The sequence below is a fragment of the Colossoma macropomum genome, unplaced genomic scaffold, assembly GCF_904425465.1.
Source record: "Colossoma macropomum unplaced genomic scaffold, Colossoma_macropomum, whole genome shotgun sequence".
NCBI lineage: Eukaryota > Metazoa > Chordata > Actinopteri > Characiformes > Serrasalmidae > Colossoma > Colossoma macropomum.
This window is the reverse complement of record NW_023494804.1, coordinates 33,435,374-33,453,537: the sequence shown is the minus strand read 5'-3', so window position 1 is coordinate 33,453,537 and position 18,164 is coordinate 33,435,374. Positions and strand designations below refer to the sequence as shown.

At 39.7% G+C, this 18,164-nt stretch overlaps 1 protein-coding gene across 2 annotated transcripts; it reads left to right on the top strand.

Annotated features, from left to right (window-relative positions):
* The first annotated feature begins 6,123 nt into the window (after positions 1–6,123).
* Positions 6,124–13,950, top strand: lrrc32 (leucine rich repeat containing 32). Of its 2 annotated transcripts, none has more exons than XM_036595320.1 (3): positions 6,124–6,245; positions 8,078–8,168; positions 9,929–13,950. In XM_036595320.1, exons 2-3 carry the CDS (start codon positions 8,082–8,084, stop codon positions 11,810–11,812), a joined length of 1,971 nt encoding a protein of 656 aa, XP_036451213.1. In that variant the 5' UTR covers positions 6,124–6,245; positions 8,078–8,081; the 3' UTR covers positions 11,813–13,950. The 2 variants fall into 2 exon arrangements, with proteins under 2 accessions (XP_036451213.1, XP_036451214.1); XM_036595321.1 differs by having other exon boundaries at positions 6,124–6,270.
* Positions 13,951–18,164: the final 4,214 nt, after the last annotated feature.

Here is an 18,164-nt window from a genome sequence, read left to right as displayed (position 1 = left end):
CAGTGTTTGTGCAGAATGTGCTTCACCGCTCTGAGGCTGCGTATAAATATGCCCTCCCTCTTCTGTAGTTTTCACCCACACGTGGGGACGGACCTTTTGTGGGAGGGATATGGGGCAGAAATAAGCCCAGCAACACTGCACCATCCTCTGTTCACATAGTTTACAACAGGGGTGTCAAACTCAACCAGTAAAAGGGCCACATGAAAAAAAAAAAATAAATAAATAAAATAAAAAAATAATAAATCTGTGGGCCAGAAAAAAAAAGTTTTTATTTCATTTTTAATTAATGTCGTGCTGTAACCTGAACTGGTCGTTCTTTATTCTAAATATAATGTAGTAAATATAATGTAGTATGGGTAATGTAGTTTTAAACCCTTATAATAAAAGAAGCTGAACTCACTATTTGTTTTTCTACTGAAAGTCGACCCATTTTTCCACAAATCTGGGCTATAAACTATAAACAGTTGGCGTCTCTTCAGTGATCTGCTCTGTAAACATTATGTTTATAAAATAATACAAAGAGCGTCTAAGATTTTTGGCTTTCAGCAGTGAATTGTAAGCATACAGCAATACGTGTGATCATAAAACACGTTCTGTTAACCTGAGGGAAACTTTAAAAAAATAAATAACTAAATAAAATAAAAATTTACATTTATTTCATGCAGTTACTGAATAATTTGCCTTACGATTTGGTCATGTAAATTCAGATGGACAAACCAAAATATACCCTGGCCAATAAGAGGTTGAACTGCAGCTGAAATGCATTTGGTGATATGACTGGTGTGGAATTGAGTAGAATTGTGTAAAATTGAGGTGTAACCGCTGTCCCATAGACGGTTGCTGGGGCAGGAGAGTCAGGGAGCACGTTACATTGCAGTGCATGCTGGGCACTGTAGTGCAGCTCATTGTGAAACGAGCTAACAATAACAGAAAATTAAAATACTTTGGAGGGCCGGAGAGAATTGAGTTGCGGGCCTGATCTCGTGTTTGACACATGGGGTTTATAAGAAGTATAAGTGAATTAGAGTTTAGACAAAGTGGGACATCAGAACACAAAATGCCTCAACACTTCTAAAATGAATGCACTATAATTTTACTGTACAGCACATTTACTATAGCTTTACATGCGGTAGGCTAACCAAAACCTAAACCAGGAAATGGAATGTTGATACAGTTTTGCTTGAAGTGAGCAATTATTGTTTATTAGTAATGCAAAGCTATTTTTTATACTCATATTTTCTATAAAAGGAATCACATTAACTCATTGTGAAAAGGCTTTATGAGTGTATTTGTATGTTGCTAAAGACCATAATAATATAAACATTTACATTTTCTACACATTTTTCTCTCTCCTTTCTGCTCCTGTAATTTCCTTCTGGTGCCAAAAGCCTACCGTAGCGTCTAAATGCCGTCAAGTAATTGGTTACTAGTTAAAATAATAAAGCTATTATAACTAATGTGCTGTTTGCAGTAACTATGGATTGAAGACTTTGAAGCACATGAAGCAAAAAAGACTGCATGCACTGTAAAAAACAGTCAGATCAACCTAAAAAATCACCAACGCTCTCAAGATGAGTGAACTCAAAAAGCTGTGAAGGAAGTTGCCCTATGATTTTAAGTTGACTTTTATTGTACTTTATTATTATTTTTTACAACAAATGGGTAAACTGCACAAATAGCCACTAGATGGAGCTGCTTACTCTTCTGTGAGTGCAGTATGTTCTGCAAGAACACTGTTCACACAGCACCAATAGAGAGAGAATAGCACAATCAGCACCACCACCACAACCAACGATATCATCAACAACAACAACAATAATGATGATAATAATAATAATAATAATAATAATAATAAGTGTTTTTAAGCTTAAATATATGAATTCATTGTTCATCCTTAACATATTGTATGATTTATTGCATTATTGCATATGAAAAACATGTGATTTAAATTGTTTTTATTAATCCTGGATATTTTACACGTCTGTATACACAGTCATTGCATTTCCATCTCAAATATTGCTAAATAAAAGTTGTATTAAGTCCAAACTTTTGTCCTGCCCAAATGTCTATGGGCCATTCAAAATAAGTTTGAACTGCGTTCCAACAGTTAAAACAACTATTTAAAAATAATTAAGGATTCAGACCTCAGATATACAAGGATTGTGTTGTGATCCATTTAAACCCAAAACATTAACTGAGACAGTAATAAGCTAAATATTTACAAAATGACCATTTATAAGGTACTTTCTATTGGGAGATGTCTGTTTAATACTTGCTTTATTATTATTATTATTATTTTTTATTTTTTGCTTTTTTAAAAAAAATTTAATTGTTCTTTTTGATATTTTTTGATGTTGAAAGGTTTAGATTTTTCATGAGTTTAATTTTTTTAATAAAAAAAAAACTTTGTTTAAAAAATTCTGTCCCACATTTGCATGTCACCACCCAAACACGGAGAGTTTTAATCCATAGGCGGAGCCTTATTTTAGCCACACCCCTGCATTTTAGAGCAGGAAGTGTGGCTGCATCCCTGTCCCTCATGGCCACATGTTGAGCAGTTAGATCCCATTGTTTTGAAGTAGGGAGTGCGGGAAACAGCCTAACACTGGGCACAACTTAACATAGACTTTTTATGTTGTTATACAAGGTCAAGCATGATGGCTAGGCTTAAGTACAGACTCCGTACTGTGGGGTTACAACTAAGACACCTTTAGTAAACAAAGACAAATGAAGTCAATTTGGTCTTTTTGTTCCACATGTTTACACAGATTTTATGATTAAAAAGAGGAAAGATTTGAAAACAGGAATTTTCTTCTACTTTATTAGTGTCTTTCAGATGTGAGTATTTTGGTTTTGAATTAGTATATTAACGAAATTGACAGTAAAAGTTCATAAAGCTGTAGTTATTCAGAAACAATGTTCCATATTTTACTGATGTGTGATGTTTTTATTTGCTTCTCTACTCTGAATAAAAAATTAATCTGTTGTTGTTTGACACACAGACTGTCAGTTTTCATATATAATTTGACGTGTGTGTGTATCTATCAGTTAAGCTCTCTGTCTGTCTGTCTTATAGATGATAATATATAATGCAGTACAGATGGAAAATATATTCACTTCTTACAATGTAGAATTATATTGAATTAACTTTGTTTGCACAAATTCATCAGACTTTTTTTTAGCAAGTGTTACAACTAACCCTCTGTCTGAAAATATTCAGATTTTATGTGTGTACAACTGTTTAAACAAGGTGCAAAATACAGGGGGTCCTGATGGACCTGGGGGTCCTAGAGGGGTTCTGAGGGGGGAGTCCTTAATTTCTTGAACCCCCTGAATGTCTCAAAGTCAACATGCTGGGGGCTTCCTGAAAATGAACTTATTCTGACCTTTTGCTGTCTGTGAAAAATAGACACTCCAATACAAATTCATGGAAAGATCACTGTTTATCTGCTTCTCCCACAGTCAGGAAACTTCTATCTTTAATATTATTAACTAACTAGAGCTGCAGCGCTGGTCTGCCTCAGGGTGGCGCTGTAGCAAACTGGTTCATCCAGTTGGCCATACACAGCCTAGTAAGCGTAAGTATGCTGAGGACTCCTCTGACAAACTTTACAATGAGCCACAGCATATTTGTAAACCTGAAAACTCACCCAATTTCCCAGGATACTGGTGGAAAAAGAGTGACTCTTTTCATTCCTCAAACTGAAGGCAGAAGAGGAGAGTGTAAGATCTTAGTTAAGGTGAGGAAGTGCATTACCAGACCTGAACAGAGCGTTTACATTAGAAGAACAAACATTTTGGTGCCATTGAAGCGCCACTATGGCGAAAGAGTTAGCAGCTAGTCAACACTGTGGTAGCCAGTAAACATGGGACCCCCCCGGAATATCAAAGGGTATTTCGCACACTGTGTTCAAATCAGTGTTTGCTAGTCATGCCCTGGCTACTGTTTTAGTTCTGCTCAAAATCAGAGAGTGTCACTACCAAAATATTAGGTCAAATTTCGATGCTCAGAACAAAAAGTATTTTAGTCTAAAGTTCAAGTCAGTTAAAAGTCTGAAATGTGTTTTCAACTCTGCTTTGAGCCAATTTAGTAGATCCACATTGATAGTTTACATATAAATTTAACATGAAAACATCAGATTGAGGAGATTCAATCACTTATCTGTGTCCCTGAGTTTTACTTTTAACCCCATTACACCAACTAATTCAGCTACAGAAATGATGTACTGTCACATTAAATCACACAATGAAGACTCTGGGCTGTTACTCTAGCCCTCAGAAGCTGGCAAATTTTGCTTTTATTCATAGATAATTTGTTATTTTCTCCATTTTTGAGAGGGTCTGTCAAGCATAACATGCAAACAACATTTTTAAAACTTTTTAAATAAATTTGTTTGCAATAATGACAGAAAAGTCATGTGATTAATTGTGTCAGCTTGTATAAAATATTCCATCCCATCACAACCTGACTGTGATGGAGCTGTAATTATCATTATTATTGCACAAAAAATAAAAACAGTGGTGAGAAAATCTGTTTTAACAACATCAACAACAACAATAATAATAATAATAGTAATAATGATAATAATAATATCTGATGGTATATTCTTCTTCTTTTTTTTTTTTTTGTTCTTATTTTTCCACCAGAGTTTTGTCCTGCAGTTTTCGAGATATCGGCAAATTGTACAATGGTCATAAAATGGCGATATTTTTCCCAGAATTGGGTTTGCAGAAGTTTGTGCACTCCACTTACGTTACAATAACACAAATACACTAGCAACGCCCTAGCAACCACCTGGAATCCCTTAGCAACTATCTAGCAACATCCTAGCAAGTACTCCGGACACCCTTAGCAACCACCTAGCAATTGCTTAGTAACATGCTAGAAACCATCTGAGATCTGATGGCAACCACCTAGCAATACCCTAGCAGCCACCTGGAATGCCTTAGCAACTGCCTAGAAACATCCTAACAATCATCTGGGATACCATAGCTATGACCTAGCAATATCTTAGCAACCACTTGGGATACTATAGCTATCACTTAGCAACACCTTAGCAACAAACTGTGAGCTGCTTAGTCTGTGCAATCACTGCATTTTGTTCAAGATGCACTTTTTAAATTATTATTATTATTATTATTATTATTAGTAGTAGTAGTAGTAGTCGTAGTATTAGCAGCAGCAGTATTACACCATCAGTTCATATTTACAGTAGTGTACAGTTCAGCAGATGTGAAAGGAAAACTAAACTACGTGAGCAATGCTGTGAAGCTGAAGGGGAATCCTGTCACAGGCTATATTTGGATACAGGTGTCTGATATATACCTGCTCATCACCGTCTGCTCTGATTAAATGACATCAAATGACCGGCCTAACAGTCTGCAGTGCATTTTAACATAAGAAAGAACTGTCCATGGAGGAAGAGCCACCCGGAACGCAGTGAGTAAGTTTAATTTCCTGTTCTTGCATTCTAAGGAAGAGTTTGAGGGGAAAGAGTGAGGAAGATACAGAGCAAGAGAGAGTAAACAGCTATAGAAAGAGACACGAAAGGCAATAGTGCAAGAGAGAGAGAGGAAAGAATGAGGAAAAGTAAGAGAAAGAGACAGAGACCAAGAGAGAGGAAAGAAGGAGACGAGAAAGGAGATAGGGAAAGAGAGGAAGAAAAAGAAAGGGAAAGACAGAGAAATAAGGGGAAAGACAGAGAGATCATGAGAGAGCATGACAGAGGAAAGATGGAGAGAAATGGGAGAGGAAAGAGAGAGCAAGAGACAGGAAAGATGGGGAATGAAAGAAGGAAGGTGGAAAGAGAAAAGACAAGAAGAGAAAGGAGAGAGAAGGAAGAAATAGATAGATAGAGAGAAAGTGAAGGAAGAGCAGAAAGAAAGGGGAAAAACTGAGTGAGTGAGAGGAAGAGAGAGAGAGAGAGAGAGAGAGAGAGAGAGAGAGAGAGAGAGAGAGAGAGAGAGAGAGAGAGCTCCCCATTCCCATATAAGGTATGGCCAAAGAAGCCAAGTAGGGGAGGACAACAATAACGAAGGCAGGATATTCCCTACAGGATGTGTAGCAGTGAGAGAGTGAGAGAGAGAGAGGGAGGGAGAGAGAGGGAGGGAGGGAGAGGGAGAGAGAGAGAGGGGAAGAGGAGAAGAGGAGAGGAGAGGGTAGAGGAGTATGTTGTAAGAGGCTGCAGGCAGCATGAGTGAGTCTCTGTGCAGGAGATAGCAGCACTGGCACTTTCACTGCTACGGTAAGAGGACTCTCTCACTACAGAAGTAAGACATAACTCTCTCTCTATGTCTCTCTCTCTCTCTCTCTCTCTCTCTCCACTGTGACCTGAGTGTGAGCACAGAGTGAACGGATTTGTAGGGCTTTTAATAAACGGAGGTTCTGTGGTAAAGGCAGTGGTTATATATAGAACCATGACGACGTAAAGAAACATTCGACCGCTTAGATTTCATGTGCCATTCTAATCATGCTACAGTTGCCTGTAAGGTTAACTGTAATATTACTGTTTATAATACGTAATAGTTCACAGTACCATTCAAAAGTGTCTAATAACTGTTCTCATAAATGTAAAGTCAGTTTCATTGCAGGTACATGTATAAAATAACTGGATTAAGATGTTACTGTGCTCTACAACTTCAAAGCATATTTGTAAAAGCTCTAACAGATGATGAAACCTTAGATGTGTCCTGAATGATGAGCAGGGCTATAGACGATTCCATACTGACATGCGAACATTATGATTTTATAATAAAATGAAAATTCTGAATGTCTCGCATTTGAAAACTGGTGACCAAATCTAAGGCTGATAGCTTATCAAGGCATTGCTCTGAAAAATAATGACAGTATTCCATTTATCATTTAATAACTTCTCTATGATCCCCAAAAATGTAAAATATTAAAAAGACCATATTAAAATTGACTGGTAAACTTGGTTTCTGGTTCCTAGTATTTAAGTTCTACAATGTGTTGTTGAATAAACCAACAGCAATTTAAGTTTTTTTTTTTTCCAAAACACATTATTAATCACTTCTATGGATTTTTTTTTTTTCATGATGTATAGGTTGTTACCTATACAAGAAATATCAATGCTATATTATTGTTCCTACCACCTTTATGAGAGAGAGAAAAATGTGTTTTCCACTGTACATCTGTTATTGTTTTAAAAATTTTTTACAAATTGAGAGAATTTTGAAATGAAAGTCTTCAATTAATTATATTTTTATTAATATGACAAGTGGTTCCATTTGTGTACCATATATATCAAAAATCGCTTGGGACCAAGCCAAATTAAGAAAACATGGTTTTTCAGAGACCGTAAGTCTCTGAAGAACGGAAAGCAGTAAATAGCAATAAAGTTAAATATAACAAGAAACAGGGTTCTGCTATTGTTGCAGAAGCCATAGAACCTTTTCTGGTGCTAGAGCCCTTGTTGTTAAGAGTGTCCAAAGTGAATAACGGGACTCGGCCTGAGTGATGCAGTTTCCTCTAAGGACAGTCTCTCACTCTTTCCTGTCAGTCTGCAATCAGTTGAAGTGATTTTGAGAAGCATTGACATTTTTCAGTGCATTGTCTGTTCTGTGTTGTGAAGCACTGAACTGTTTCATTTGCATTCAGAGCTGAAAATGACACAAGTTTCTGCCCCCCCCAAACCACCCCACCTCCCCCCTCTGATGACTAATCTTTCAGATTTCTGCTTCTGTCTGATATGTGGGTGCTTCCTCTTACGTCAAATATCAATTTAAGAAATGTTACATTGGAACTGAAACAATAATAACATGTTTTTCTGCAGTTCGTGTCTCACGTATGTCACAAATGTTCCACTGACAACAGAATATTTGAATATTTCCACTATGTTCTGTCATGTGTCGTGAAAATTCGGACAGGAGAAGACACAGCAGTAGTAGTCAGGAACCATGTCTCAGCAGAAAAGCGAGCCTTACGTCAGGCATGCAGCGCGCACTTCCCCATAAGAGCGTTGACCATAAACAGAGTTCACACTGTCTGACTGCCTCTTTCTGTCCCTCTCTCTCTCTCTCTCCTCTTATGTGTGCCGTCCTCTGTGCGTCCCTGCAGCACGATGGGGGCCTGCCTGTGGTTCCTCTTCTTCGCTGTGAATGGAGTCGCAGCCTTTGTACACCCGTCACAGCTCTCGTCCTGCCGAGTGGTAAGTGACCTCACCGAGCACTGCCCGAACTTGTGGAATGAGTGCTGTGCTATTTCAATATGTTGCATGACTTTTGTAGCTTGTTCATTTAGTCATTTCTCATTGACTGATTTAGAATCTGTCATAACAATTGCAAGACAAACTGCAACAGAGTTCAATCTGGATGTAACTAATGCAGTATTTTAAAGAGGTGTCCTAATAGTCTCTAAAGCAAAGGCAATCAATGAATTAATCAATACGTTTTTCATCAGTTGTGGCTGGTCAAAATGTTGTTTTACTTTATTTACTTTACCTTTATCTCCAAAATGGTAAATTTACAAAAGTTATCAAAAAAAAGATTTTATTCCAAGCAATTTTGGAGCATTTCTATTGATCCAATCAAGATAATAATTTTCATACAATGGAAAGTTCATCATGTGTTCAGATGAAATAGGTAAAGACGTGATGCTGGTAATTTGCTCAAATATAATGACAATTTCAGATATGCTCAAGATTTTATAACAAAATCATGGAATGAATCTGTATCTGTGGATCGTATTGTGTAATGGGTAACACCTCTGCCTTCTATGCTGTAGACTGGTGTCCAATCCCTGGCTTGGGCAAGCACTCTACACTATACCAATAACAGTCCTTGGGCAAGACTCCTAACACTATCTTTGCCTACCTGTGTAAAAATGATGAAATTGTAAGTTGCTCTGGATAAGAGTGTCTGCTAAATGCCGTAAATGTAAATGTATCTGGACCATCCTTGGGTCCCTCTCAGACTGGATATAAGCCAGGAAGCATAAAATGACATTATATGCTTCTGCAGATGATTATAATGTGTGAGAATTCCCAAAGACTACTTATAAAACATATACTTTACTAAGAGCAACTGAAATAAAGTATCAGATGAAAAGATCAGAAAACAAGTGCCAAGTAAACAGCCACTGTCGCAAAATTGTCGGGTGGGGGGATCGCCAACTTTTTGAAATTAAGCAAGAATATTTTGGCCAGTTGCCGGGTGGTTGGCAAAAATTACACAGCTTACATTATTGATAACATGTTTCTGAGAGTGTCTTTTTCATAAAATCCTACCATGCTGATGATATCTTGTTGTCATTACAAGCTAAAACACTGTGGCCACATGAGTGACGACAAGCACACCAAGTTTTGCCATAAAAGTTGGGCAATGTGAATCAGTGCTTAGCCAAGCAGCTACCCTAACAGCTAAGTTCAGTCTGCTGCATGAAATTACATATAGCTATGTAAGTTTGACAACAGTTGTCCCAGGATGTATGACACTGAGCATGGCTTGTGGGAAGGAAGTTGTGGGAAGGGCTGTGTTTCAGTGCCATTCATGCCTGTATCCCCTCCCTGCACATACATCTCGTAGTTCTACAGGAAAGGAAGGGCTGCTAGGTGACGCGAATGGACCTCAGTGGAGAAAATCTTTTTGTCCTTGACTGCTACAAGTGGTGCACTTCAAAATCTGTTTATGTAGATCTTTATGACTTGGCAGACAGAGAAAAGTTTGTATAAGTTTACTGAAAAATTAATGAAATATTCCTGGAAAAGGCTACTGGTGGAATATCAGAAGTGACGTATGACACTGGTCATGACGTATGACATTGGTCATGATATTGTGATGGACGTCATGTGGTCTCAGGTTTTGCAAGATCACTATGACTAATTGACTTTGTGGTGTCTGAGTAGTTGTAGTGTCTGCAAAGGCTCTGTGGACAGATGGCTAATGTTGGTTCTTCTGTTCTCCTCCACAGCTCCAGAAGAATGCATACTGCAGTGATCTGAACCTGACGAGTGTCCCACCCCAGCTGCCACCTGGCATCCACATGCTCGACCTGTCGCGCAACTTCCTCCAGAACCTCACCGAGGATATCCTGTCTACCTATCCCACCATCCGCCAACTAAACTTCCATTCCAACAGGATCCAAAGCATTCAGCCAGGCCTCTTCAGAAACATGAACCACCTGCAGGTTCTTGATCTCTCCAGAAACCAGCTGCACCTTTATGCAGCACTGAAAACTAATGTGGGGCCACTCACTTCAGTCCAGAAACTGGACCTGTCTGGAAATGGCCTTTACACGGACATGAGCGACTACTTTCTGAGAGATGCTCCTGCCCTCACAAACCTCTCTTTAAATGGAAACAGCATAACCAAAATAGGCAAAGAAACATTCAGTGGGTCCCTGGCCTTGAGAAAAATAGACTTACATAACAATGTCATTCTAGAGATTGAGGAGGGTACATTTAACTCTCTGCAGCATCTCACCGAGCTTGATTTGTCAATGAACTCAATTTCTTGCATTGAAGACTTTAATCTCTTTCCGCTGACATCATTAAACCTAAGCAAAAACAGCATGACCTCCTTCCAGTGCACTGACTTAGACAAGGAGTTTGAGCTGCTGTACCTGGACCTCAGCGAGAACAAGATCCACTACTTCCCCATTCTCCCATACAAGAACAAGATCATCCACCTGGACCTCTCTCGTAACCAGCTGCGCAGCGTGAACTGCACTGGTGCAGCTGAGGAACTACAGTACCTGAAAGACAGACAAGAGTTGACACATGCCCCCCGCTGCAGCAGCAATCACCACCAGGAACTACCTCGGCTCCGCTACTTAGACCTAAGCTATAACCATTTTACGGCTGTGCCTTCTGACTTCTTTAACAGTATGGTGGATCTAGAGACCCTAAACATAAGCAATAACTGTCTGGGTACCTTCATGGTGGATACAGAAGGCCCTCTGAATGCACTGAAGACCCTTGACCTGAGTTTCAACAATTTGCAGAACTTCACATTTTGTGAAGGCACCTTGCAAGGACTGAGGTCTCTTTATCTTCAGGGCAACTATCTCAGCACCTTGGACTTTTCCCGCCTACACAGCATCACAAATCTGCATCTTCAGCTCAACACGCTGCATGTCTGTGGTTCACAGGACCAACCCAGTGGCTGTGTCTCTTTTTCCTCCATGCCCAGTCTGCAATACCTCTACCTCTCAGAGAACAACCTGATTTCTGTACCTGCGCATGCCTTCCAGGGCACCCCACTGCTCATCCTGGACCTGTCTCTGAACCCTGGTGTGAAGATTAGTGAGCAAGCTCTCTCAGGCTTGGAGAACTCCCTCATATACCTCTCTTTGAGAGGGGACCAACTCCAGACACTTAAAACTGACCTCTCTCTTCTACGATCCCTGAGAATGGTGGATTTGTCCAGGAACCAACTGACCAGCCTGTCATTGAGCAGAGACTCTGCCATAGAAATTCTGCATCTGCAGAACAACAGCTTGGAAATCCTGGAGGATCACACGCTAATGGCTCTAGAGGGAAAGCTTAGAACTCTCCACATCAGCATGAATCCACTCAGCTGCTGCGCAAACACACGTCTGATCGATTGGGTGCAGCAAGCTAGTGTGGACATTCCAGACATCACAATGGCTACCTGCCATTACAGAAAGGATGCTGAATATGTGAAGATCAACCTCAGAAATGTGAAAACTGAGCACTGCGATACTCTGAACGGCAAAGTGTTTGTGATTAGCTTGATTGCCGTGCTAGTTTTGGGACTGATGGTGGTTTTGCTAGTGGCCATAAAGTTGTGCCACTCAAGAAGTCACAGATTCAACCACAGCTACAGGGCCTGAAATACTCGTGAAGGAAAACCAAGAAAGGAAACTGAAGGTGACATATAGAGATGTGACAATCACATGAGTTCAGCAATAGGTCCATTCTTGGTGACCTGCTGGTATTTTTGATATGACTGAAGGGGAACTGGTCTAAGTTTAAAAGTTTGAAACACTAGGCCCAGTCACTGCTGACATTTCAGTCACAACTGACATTTTCTTTCATCTGAAGTTTGCTAGTGAACAGAGGCTTGCAGTGTTATTTTCGAATGACTGAAAAAAAAAACAGGAAAGCAGCCTTGACCAAATACATAGGCCCTTCTAACTCTTTAGAGAAGTACTTTAAGAAAGGTCTATATATGTCTCAGAGAAAGAGCACAACACCAGCACAGATGAGATCCAAGCTCAGCACTCTCATGGAAGTTTGATACATGTGAAGGACTCGATGAAGGACAATGTCTGCTGCATGTGTCTTGTGTTTAGAAGGACTTCTTATTATTCTGATGATACTGTCTGTTTATATGCTCACTACATTTCCCAGGGTTAGCTTTGCCTAACTGATTCATTATGTTGCACTTTAAGGACTGTGTTGCGTCAATATGAAAGATGTGTAAAAATCTATATGTACTCCTCTTAAGCATAACCAAAGCCATCCAACACTACAGATGAATGAAATAATATACTTCATGCAGATTTTTAAGAAAGATCAGAGGGGTGTAGAACATAGCTAGGTTCCTGATGTTGGTGCATAACGTTGGATTCTACTCAAGCTAGCTTTATACTAAGCTACCCTCCTAAAAAAGTTCTTCAATGATTCTTTTATTGTTACAAGCTTAGTATTGTAACAACAGCAGAACCCTTTTGGTGCTATATAGAACCCTTTTCAAAAAGGTTCTACATAGAAGCATCTACAGCACATTCTCCATCAATCATTTAAGTATGCAAAAGGTTCCTAGAATGTTCATGGTTCTACTTGGAACCACTGTCTTTACTAAAGAACCCTTGAAGAACCATCTTTTTTAAGAGAGTAGCTAAACCAGTTTGGCCAGTGACTTTCATACCGTTGTCATTTTTACTTTTTTGCACAATTTGAAAGCTACACCTACCCTTTGCATGGTCTTAAAACCAACAGGAGTGATTCAAAATTGCTTGTTACATTGACTTCCATTACAAGTTAGGCATGTTTTCTACTGACAGTGACAGTTAAATGTAGCTTTCTGTTAGCATGTTAACAACTGAACCCAGCTTTGTAATATGCCCCTCAGTCCGGTGTGGTTCAGTTTGAAGGTCAGTGGCATAGGACCAGTCATGAGACCGGACAGAGAACACGTGGAGTGTAGCGTACGTATGTGTGTGTGTGTTTTTGTGGGTATGTGTGGGTGTGTGTGATTTGATTTAACCGAGCCAGGGCAGAGGAAGTGCTGCTGTCGGGACACCTGGAGCAAAAATGCAGTATGTTTTCACAGCTTTAGGGCCACTGCAGATACCTTTCCTGTTATTGATTCAGTCTCACCAACTCCCCATAACTCTTAACAAGGAATTCGCTGATGCAGGACGAAAAAACGCAGCTTTTGATTATGTCGCTATAGCCGTTTATTTACATTGCTTGAAAAAATTGAAGTATTTTATGACACTCAAGGTATACCGAGCCTCACACTGGGATACAAGCTGGCTGTGATCAAGCATCAGTTATCCATCAAAGCTATGACATTAATAGAGTTCAGTGCCAGGAGCAGTTTAAGCCAGCTGTCTATACCAGGAGTTGGCATGACTGAAATAGACACAGGAAATCCCTACGTGTTTGGATGTGTCATCACCTCATGTTATAAATAGGAGTTCGTTTAACAACCTGTTGACTTGATAACAAGAGGGACATTTCCTCCTATGGCTTTCATGGTCACTACCACTTCTTGTTTTCCTCCTACGCAATCTGTTCACACCGAAACCAGCAGTGATCTCACACACTCACACACACACCCACGCAGTGCTGCAGAGGCCAATGACGACTGCTTCTGCTTCATTCCACTAAATATTTATGCTTTATGAAGGAATGATTCCGATGTGTGTGTGTAAAGAATGTAAATGAACTAGAGACATAGTTCATGCAGAGATATATTTATGAAGTTTTATATTTTCGTAAATAAATGGTCTGTCTTATACAAATGTGGTTTGATAACTGTGGAACACTAACCTGGTTGTCTGATGATACTTGAAAAAATGTATATGTTTATAGGTTTTTATATAGAAGTACTGTGCAAGGTCAGAGACCACCTGTTAGTTATTTAGTAAAAATAGCCATTAAGTACAAGTTATTCATTTTTCAGTAGGTACTTCTGTGGAGATTAGATACAAGATAATCCACTTGCGTAAGGAAATCGAAAGACAAAGTGAACAAACAGGAGTTTTCAAACCTGGAGTTTTAAGATTTAGTGATATCGAAAAAATTAGATTCCTAACAACTGTGCACCAAAACTGACACAATCACATAAACTGTACTTTTCATCTTCAAGCTCCACTATTGCTTCCGATCTGAAAAAAATCCACAGGTGTTCCTGTCCATCCTTCCACTCTGAGAAGGAAATACTATGTGTCAGGAAGGATGTGTACCTGTCGAGATGTCATTACTGAGAAACATAAATAGACAAAAAACATAGAACATTTGCAAATCAAACATCTCCTTGTGTTGTCAGAATAATGGACTGACCACCCCAGAGTCCAGACCTCAGCATCACTGAATGTGTTTGGGATTTCCTCGCTTGTAAGAAGTAGACAATGCAACCAGCTTCTAAGACTGAACTTTGGAAGTTTGGAAAAACATCCCTGCAGATTTCTTAGAAAAATTGAAAGCAAGTCTCTAAAAAAACAAGGGAATTCGGCTCAGATCTGAGGACTGTGAAGGCCATAGCATGTTTTACATCACTTTCATACTCATCACACCATTCAGTGACCCCGCATTGTCATCCTAGAAGAGACCACACCCATCAGGATTGAAATGTTTCCGCATAAGATAATGGGAATCAGTCAATAACTTAGTAATTAGTTAGTGACCCTTCCTTCTCTCTCAGAAATAAAGGTACTAATCTGTCACTGCGGCAGGACCTCTCTTGTCACTGGGGTGGTTCCCTCAAGGGTACGTCTCAGTACCTTTAGTCAGGGAACATAACCATAATCCACTGACTTGTCTCCAGGGTTTTTATTATTATTAACGAAATAGATACTTTTCCACTGGTAAAAACTTATTTAAGGTACACAGTTGGACCTTAAAACTACTGTTGTACCTTTGAGGGAACATTTACATTGTTTGTACCTTGATGAACGAAAAACGTAAGGGGAAAAGTGGACCAACCACTTGGGGTAACCATGCCACAATGCCCCAGCACACAGCATAATAGCCCCAGGAACACCTCACTGCAGGGCTTGAGCATTTAAGCCTGTACCATTCACTTAGTGTATGCCACACATGCACTCACCCACTTGTGGAGACCAGTGCCTATGGTATGTGCTTCGTTTTCATAATGAGAAATGTATGTACTGCAGTACTACTATAATGTCCCTCTGTATGTCTTTGTGAACAGATTGTTCTTGCTGACAGGCCGATCACATCCTGCATTCTCATTCTCAGTCAGCTGAGGAACAGTCGCTCTTCTGTTTTTCATTACATTTCACACTAAAGCATGAGCATCATGCTCACTGAATGTGCACTTGTGACAATTTCCAATCCTAATTACTGAAGTATTTCCTATGAATACAAATGCAGATGTTAATTGAGTCACTGCTTCTATTGAAACAGACCCAGATGAGCAGTCTTTGTGACTGAAGCTCCTGTCATCCGTGCCCCAATGATGAACCCTGTTACAAAGTCACTTAGACCTTTTCCTCTTTCCGTTGTGATCCAAAATTAAGGTCAACTGGGCCTATTTAGTCTTTTTCTTCATGCCACAGAGCAGGGTAGGATGCTTAATTGTCCTGATGGATATTGTCCTGCTGTCTCTTTGCCAGCCAATATCACATTAACAGGAACATCGCTGGGGCCACCCCCTCTCAGGCTAATTCTGTCCCTCAAACATGTGTACACAAATGCACGTGTGCACACAACAAACAAACAAACACACATGGGTTTACCTGTTGAGTCCACCTTATTAAAAGAACAGTGCCCCTTCCACACCCATTCTGCTCTGCACACAAGCTAATTTAGTCCCTCTGACTTATGAATAGACACATGTACACATACTTACAAAGATCAGGCATAACATTATGACCACCTCCTTGTTTCTACACTCACTGTCCATTTTATCAGCTCCACTTACTATATAGGTGCACTTTGTAGTTCTACAGTTACAGACTGTAGTCCATCTGTTTCTCTGCATACTTTGTTAGCCCCTTTTACCCTGTTCTTCAGTGGTCAGGACCCCCATGGACCCTCACAGAGCAGGTATTATTTGGGTGGTGGATCATTCTCAGCACTGCAGTAACACTGACGTGGTGTGTTAGTGTGTGTTGCGCTGGTCTGAGTGGATCAGACACAGCAGTGCTGCTGGAGTTTTTAAACACCTCAGTGCCACTGCTGGACTGAAATTAGTCCACCGACCAAAAATATCCAGCCAACAGCGTCCTGGGGGCAGCGTCCTGTGACCACTGATGAAGGATGAGGATGACCAACACAAACTGTGCAGCAGATGAGCTATCGTCTCTGACTTTACATCTACAAAGTGGACTGACAAGGTAGGAGTGTCTAATAGAGTGGACAGTCAGTGGACACCACCACCACGTCAGTGTTACTGCAGTGCTGAGAATGATCCACCACCCAAATAGTACCTGCTCTGTGAGGGTCCATGGGGGTCCTGACCACTGAAGAACAGGGTAAAAGGGGGCTAACAAAGTATGCAGAGAAACAGATGGACTACAGTCTGTAACTGTAGAACTACAAAGTGCACCTATATAGTAAGGGGAGCTGATAAAATGGACAGTGAGTGTAGAAACAAGGAGGTGGTCATAATGTTATGTCTGATCTTTGTAAGTATGTGTACATGTGTCTATTCATAAGTCGGAGGCACTAAATTAGCTTGTGTGCAGAGCAGAATGGGTGTGGAAGGGGCACTGTTCTTTTAATAAGGTGGACTCAACAGGTAAACCCATGTGTGTTTGTTTGTTGTGTGCACACGTGCATGCGTGTACACATGTTTGAGGGACAGAATTAGTCTGAGAGGCGGTGGCCCCAGCGATGTTTGTGTTAATGTGATATTGGCTGGCAAAGAGACAGCAGGACAATATCCATCAGGCCTTTCCAAACAGGAAGCAGCTTGAGAGGAAAATGCTCAGCGCACATAAATAGTCATAATGTTCACGCCCCGCCTATTACGCACCACCGGCCTGAACCCAGCATGCCAGTGGAGTTTTAACCTTTTCCACCAAAGTGTATTCCAGCTATTCTTGAAATATGAGCTCATTTTTAAAATCCCCACACTAAACACATGATGAATTATTCGTTGTTTCCTAAGAGAGCAAAAGATTCCCCATGATAGGAATCTGGAAAAACAATGGAATAAGCCAGCAGTCATACTATCCTCTGCACCAGTGTGATTTACAGGTTTCTCTCATACAGCTCATACAGACTCACCAAAACAGACGTGCAGCTATTGTTATTTCATGACAACATGATCACCAGAAACCAGAAGAGAGGTGACTGTTCAAAACATTCTATTGTCTCAGTGGAATGTTTAAAACAATAGACACATTCATATGTGCTGAAGACTGGGCCTTCACTCGACATCAGTAACTCCTCTGTGGGTGTGTATGTATGTTTTTGTGCACCGTCATGTAATATAATGAAAAAAATGTCCCAATATGGTTTTCTGAGCATATTGTGAATTGTCTATATGAAAGAACACTGACCACCTATGTGTTTCATTACAAAGTGAGCATAATTAGCCTGTTTAATTGGTTTTAGTGGTAAAAATTGAATAAATATCATTGTAGTAGTAGGTTTGTTATTATTATTATTATTATTATTATTAGTAGTAGTAGTAGTAGTAGTGGTGGTGGTAGTAGTTTTTGGTTATATGTGGCTCTACATGTTCTATTTTGTCTGTTCCACCTTACAAAATCTCAGAAAAACTAAATGTCAATCATGAATCATGAAAATATCTTAAAGTATCAAGATATAATATTTTGGTAACACGTTCTATGAATGTCACCTTTGTAAGCATCTATAAACACATTCATAACATGTTATAATGCATTCGCAAGGCATCATAACCATGGCTATAAATATTTATAAAACTGTATTACATGTTATAGCCATGCTTATTATGCATTATAAATTGTTAACATAATGCATTATAAGTACGGTTCATAACAAATTATAAGAGCTCAT

What these genes read in the sequence shown, in the direction of transcription:
- lrrc32 (XM_036595320.1), top strand. Translation starts at nt 8,082, where the DNA reads ATGGGGGCCTGCCTGTGGTTCCTCTTCTTCGCTGTGAATGGAGTCGCA. An exon ending in AGCTCTCGTCCTGCCGAGTG is followed by an intron (nt 8,169 to 9,928) that starts GTAAGTGACCTC and finishes TCTCCTCCACAG; the next exon opens with CTCCAGAAGAATGCATACTG.